Genomic DNA, 6,532 nt, shown 5'->3' with positions numbered 1-6,532 from the left:
TCAGAGTGGGAAGATTTCTTAATGAAGGGGTTAAGCGTCCAAAACCCCATCTGATTATTCAACAAAATCCCAGTGAGGTTTTATACATCATAAAATTCTTACCCACCGAAACGATTATTAAAAATTCTCTGAGTCACGGCAACACCAGTTTGGGATTTTGTAATAATTCGTTTATTTTTATGCTATAATAAATCAGATAATAAAATTGTTGGGTGGATGTTAACGAGTGGTGAGAAGAAAAAGAATCGCTTTGGACGTCAATTCTTATACGGTTTAATATAAGCTAAATGCTTGGATAGGCAATTAGACAAACTAAACATTTGCATTAGATCCCTTTCATAACGCGAATTTTAAGGCATTAAAACCACGCCGCATAATAATAACCGGGAGGCGAAGTAAAGACTAAAATGCTTCCCTAGCACAAAAGGATAATAATATGATGAAAATTGCCACTTTCGCCTTTTAATTCTCATTCAAAACAAAGCCACAAGCCGACTGACGTACTGTACAGTACATACCATTTTTTAAAAAATCGTTTCTCATCTCCGAATCCTTCCTTACAAGTGCTGCTAAGCAACCTTGATAAATGACACGGATGCGGTTTCCATAGTAACAAAAGAGATCATTCGATTTTTCTAATTTGTCAACAGTTAAACAATTCACACTAATTTGAATTCATTAAAAATGATTAACTTTTTTTCTTTGTCTGCTTTTCTCTCTCTCTCTCTCTCTCTCTCTCTCTCTCTCTCTCTCTTGACAGGATTGTAAATATAGTTGAGATTATTTTTGCCCAAGCAGATCGGAATCTAATTAGTATGTTCAATGATTCATTGCTATAGGAACGGGACGGGCGCCATATTGTTTGCACTGCCTCCTGTTTGAAAATGCATCGACAAGCTTACCACCTGTTGGTTCTGGGAAAAAAACTGCTACAAAATGTTAATGTTTGAATAGCTGTTTAAACGCATATTTCAATAGCGTAATCGACGAAATTTGCATGCAATTTATGGCGTATAAAGGCTCGGCGAAGGCCGAAAAAAAAAAAATAAAAAAGGCAGATAGATTTACTGCCAGAGCAGAGTTCATAAATCTTGTCTGGTGTACAGTTTCTACGCGTGATACAGACGCATAACGAGTGAAGAATTGATAGATAAGTTATCAATAACGTACTGTATACCTGGAAGGCATAAGGTTTTATCGCTAAAATTGGCCTTAATGCAGTGTTTTAGCGAATGCCACTGTGCAGTAGACAAACTGGCTTCAACAAATGTTTAATATAGAAGCTTGGCAGCCAAAAAAAAAGGTTCTAAATAGAATTAGCTGTTGTAGAACACCGGAAATTCGCGTTGATCTGCATCGGGGGGCCCAAACGGACCGGATGACAACGGAAATGACCTTTTTCCTTTATGGACTGCATAGTATCAGTATTCTCACGTTATTCTCTAAATCAAAAGTGGAAACGTGCCCGTAAAGAAAAGAAAGAAATCGAGAGTACATTGAAAGCGTGTCGGTAGCAAGGAGAGATAATCTATTAGCTATAAGAATGATTACGGCAGGCGGAGGATTTACTAAGATAAATTAATATCAAAAAAGAAATAGGTTAATCTCGTTATTTTCATCCCATTTAACTGCGAATTGATCGGTTATATCTAGACAGAGATTTATATTATCGATCTCTGTCCGATTTCGGGGTCATTAACTATAATTCTGTATTAATTTTATAGTGGGGGGTTTTATTATCTAGAAACGTCACTGTAAGTATGCAGATTAATTGCTGTAATTTGTAAGAGGTGTCACGTGTCGACATTTCTTCTTTTGAAGAGAAATCGAGCCTCAGGCTATAAAAATTATAAACCAGACTGTGTGACCTATATATTCGGGTCTGCACTCGATCATCGGCTTCTGTAAAGACATTTAAAACTGGTGATACATCACACTAAACCACCCCGAATGACCTTAATGCATCCGTTTGATAATATTCGGCAAAGGGGCATCGAAATTTTATAAAAGAAGAGAAAAATATGTCACTCGGGAATGTCCGGAACGAGGTAGGTATTGATAGAACGAGATTGTAAGCGATACGAGGTTCTCTCTACACTTTGAAGTGGGCGAATTGTAATATCTGGTGTATAGTTTCACTTCTGTGGTGGCCACGTCTCTCCGAGTTCAAGATCAGATTCGAATCCTGCTGACTTTGCAGTAAGCCAGATGTGAATGGAAGAGCAAACACTCATTAACCCAATTATTTATTACACAATTCTCTCTTCTAAAGTTATAAGGTGTTTAATCTCTGGGAAAAAAGTAATAAACTTGGTATGGGAAAGTTCCTTTAAAGTTTATTTTCTGCAGCCTTACTTACGTGAAAGTTTATAATATATATAGAAATAGGGTTTTTCCCTTATCATCGCTCATAACTTGGACGTCTCTGCTATCTTTTAGGAGATTTGTTTGTTGAGAGAAAGTGCCTCCGAGGTGTCTGAAATATCCACAAAACTCAAGTTTTGGCCCAGTAAAGTTCAATTCTATAGGAGGGGAAACTTTTAACGTCATTTTATGTGGTCGCGACTAGCGAGAAGGGGGTACTTGCCTATCTTTAGTTGTCTATAACTCGCTTCTTGTCTCTCCTTAGCTCAGTTTTCATTAACGTCTCGGTTAAATCATTGTGATTAATAGTACCAGTTAATTCTCTTGGGGAGGAATGGAAAAAGATCAGAGTAGAATAGAATTATAGGGGATTAAGTATTTTCTATACAATAAATAATTTAATGTATCTCGTTGACAGTGGATGATGTGGCTGACATTCAATTTTCTCTGACACATACAAGCAGCTGAATGCCTTTTGAAAAGTTAGTTTTCTAAGGATTGACATCAGCATGTGTTTGCTGTTTATTTGGTTTCAGCACAGGATCCATGCTTATGACAGCATCAATTATAGAAGCTCGAGCACACGTGGACCATTCGGATAAAAATAGATTATGTTGTGTAATCATTTACTTTTTACAACTCCAGGTTTTTCACAGTTGTATGACCAGTCCGGAATCACTACTAGAAAAAGTAATAGAGAAGCTTCAATCATCCGGTACTTACAAAATAACCCGACATTACAGCGGTGCCATTATTATCCAATAGAGGTTATTATCGAATAAGGTTGGATGACTCTCTAGCTCTTTATTATTATCATGAAGTAGTTTTCAAGTAAATTATGTTGATTTTTGTTTGAGGATAAGCCGGATGTATTCACTAGTTAGAAATCTATCCATCTATCTTATACAGAATAGAGCCGAGGAGAGTTATGAGAAACAGTGCTGATAAAAACCATATGGCTTAACTTCCTCGGTCGCAAACCACCATAACCAGGACTCGACGGCAGAAAACATAGAGATATAAATTATTTTTACGTTCAGGGGTTGGGGAAGTTTGTTAAAACTAGCAAATTTTCTACCTTGATTTGCCCCGACTTACTCATTTCCACCCCCGTGAGTCAGCCTTTATCGGTGATTATTTTTCGAATGTCGAGGATTAACTTAAGATAAAACGCCAACAATCAATCAGAATTTTTCTCCCCATGCTGATTCATTTACGTTTATCTTAACTATATAAAATTTATATAGCTTCTCTCTCTAAACACACCCCTCTCTAAACATAGATTTGTCCATCTGGTATGGCAGGAAATCCGAAACCGCTATAACAATGTGCACATTGCGATTTCGTATAAAGTCTCAGAGTGGTTATAAATCAAGGTGTACAGTACAAAAAACTTAATTTTGCTTTGTTTTTAGCAAAATGCCAGCCAAGTAGACAATGTCCTCAATAGTCCAAGATATTTTGAGTAACAGCTGACAGCTGCGAGACAAATTAAACAACAATTTCTAGTTTAACAAGACGTTTCGTCTCCAGTTACAAGGGGACAGTCAGTCCCCTGGCATGAGAATGGCTCCCTTTTGACGACTACAACAGAACTGTTTATAGGCAATGACTGCGGTTAAGCGAGGATTGCGGAAGAAACAGTGAATGACCACTTGTAAGTGACTTCCGTTAGGATATCTATCGACTTTTTTTCTACTCATTTCCAAATTTAGATTGTTTTTACTCCAATGGCTTGTATTTTTTTACACTTAAATCGCCCTTTTACATCATTGCCCCTATCTAAATCCTCCTCTCACCAGTCGATTATCTTTATGTCGATCGATTCGATGCGTAGTTTTTATTTTTTTATTTTAATTTTTTTCCCCTCGATTATTATTAATTTAGTGAATATTTTTTTTCGGTATTTTAAATAACAATAATAGTTCACGATATAAACCGCAGATGTCAGCACATGTAACGAAATTTTATAACTTTTGATTATTAAAAATATTTCTTCTTAACATAAAATAAACAAGAAATTATTAATTATATAAATTAAAAATATTTAAATACCGTTAAATTTTTAATTAATTAACATTATATACATGTCGAGTTTACTTAATTAAAGTGAAATGAAGTAGTGTTATATATTCTGTTAATTAAATTTAAAGCTAGAAAACCTTGACCTATAAAGGAACAGGAGACATAAAAAAACACGAGAAGTATTTTCTTTTTGTTTTTTTTTTTTTATATATATCAAACGATCTTTAAATAAAAATAAATAAATACCCTATTACTCTGCCATCTGTATGAGAGAATACGAACTAAACCGAACATATATATATTTTTATTTATTTATTTAAGGATTTTCCTACAAAATGTCGTAAATATCTAAATTATGTAATAAATAAAAATTAAAAGAAAATAAAAATATTTGTTTACCATAACCTGTTGTACAATTCTGGTAAATTGTATAGTCAATAACCTTTAAAAACGAAAGTCGCGAAACTTGTTTATAAAAAGAGTTTATGGAAAAACAAACAAAAAAATTGTACATTTTATTTATATTTTATCGTAATTTTAAAATAATTACATTCATAAAAACTTTAAGAGGCGTAATTATAAGAAATGCTATTGTTATTAACACCTTCGTAATTGAATATAAATAATGGGATATTAAAATACAATGGTAATAAAGTGAAAGTACTTATGACCCGATGATCCTTTGCTCGTGACATTGAACTTGAAGGGTGAATAACCTAACATTCCGGTACTACAAGTCAAAAATGCAGTATTTAAAGGAGCCCCCTTGCATATCTGTTTGTGTTTAAACCATGTTGATGCTAGCTTTACTTTACTTCTCTTATGGACTTATCTCCATCGTTAATGGACACGGAAGAATGTTGGAACCACCTGCTAGAAACATGATGTGGAGATTCGGTTATCCTACGCCACCTAATTACGAAGATAGCGAACTTTTCTGTGGAGGAATAGCCGTAAGTTTTTGAACTTTATATAGTTTTTATATATACGTACCCCCCTATAACACTGTTGATTATTCCGTTTTATATGAATTCCATGTTGTACGAGTCACTTATATTTTACAAATACGTGTGCCGGGCTGTGAACGGCTCACGTATTTGTAAAATCTAAGCGACTCGTACAACACGGAATTCAAATAAAATGGAATTATCAACCGTGTTATAGGGGGGTCGACTTGTATTTCGTACAATTTTTTTTTTTTTTTTTTTTTTTAGATTCAATACCTACGTAATAATGGAAGTTGCGGTGTTTGTGGTGACAGATACGATCATCCTCAACCCCGGCCGCACGAGACAGGTGGTATGTTTGCTACCGATATTATTGCCAGGACGTACCAACCGGGTCAAGTCATCGATGTCATCGTAGATATTGTGGCTAATCACGAAGGTTATTTCGAATTTAGTCTTTGTCCGAGAGGAGAAGATAGATTTCTAGAAACTGAAGAATGTTTCGAAGATAATATACTAGAGTTATCTGATTTCTCCGGTACAAGATATTATGTACCACATAACAATACAGGTTTATTTTTCATGCAAGTAAAACTTCCGAAAGATGTAACTTGTATGAATTGCGTGTTTAGATGGCATTGGCATTCCGGTACGATGACGATGATTTATTTTGCTTTCATTTCATCTTTTTATTCTTAACAGTTTTAATTAAATTTATTATGTTTTAGGTAATAACTGGGGTATTTGCGATGACGGAACGATGAGAAAAGGCTGCGGACCTCAAGAAAATTACAGAAATTGTGCAGATATTAGGATATTCGCAGGTGCTGGTATTGCTGGACCAATTTATTATAGTAATTTTAACGAAACTAAACCGGAATCTAACGTAACCGATACCGAATCTAAGAGGAAAACTGAATAAACTTATAAGTTTGTACAGACCAAAAAAATATTCGAGTTTTTTAAGTTCTATTATATTTGTTGTTTGCTTTCGATCAATGTTGATTTTGACGTCTTTACTCGCTGGAAAGTTTATTTTGTATCGAATAAAACCGAGGTTAAAAAATAATAAAATATTTTGTTACGTACCAAAACGATTTCCTTATCTTATAATAAATTGTAGATTAAATTGTTGAATTTTATAATGTTTATTAAAGGATTTAGTCGGATATTTTACGCTGAGTTTTGAAGATTTC

The 6,532-nt window shown here is 34.4% G+C and overlaps 1 protein-coding gene across 1 annotated transcript; it reads left to right on the top strand.

The window, feature by feature from the left end:
* Positions 1-5,213: 5,213 nt before the first annotated feature.
* Positions 5,214-6,307, top strand: LOC111620077. The gene is made up of 3 exons (XM_023361923.1): positions 5,214-5,342; positions 5,604-5,985; positions 6,065-6,307. The coding sequence occupies exons 1-3, from the start codon at positions 5,247-5,249 to the stop codon at positions 6,256-6,258; spliced, it is 672 nt and encodes a 223-aa protein (XP_023217691.1). The 5' UTR covers positions 5,214-5,246; the 3' UTR covers positions 6,259-6,307.
* Positions 6,308-6,532: the final 225 nt, after the last annotated feature.

Source organism: Centruroides sculpturatus, unplaced genomic scaffold (genome assembly GCF_000671375.1).
Source record: "Centruroides sculpturatus isolate CEXI.00-Female unplaced genomic scaffold, Cexi_2.0 scaffold131, whole genome shotgun sequence".
Classification (NCBI taxonomy): Eukaryota; Metazoa; Arthropoda; class Arachnida; order Scorpiones; family Buthidae; genus Centruroides; species Centruroides sculpturatus.
The sequence above is the reverse complement of the archived record's forward strand: the minus strand, read 5'-3'. Positions and strand labels throughout refer to the sequence as shown.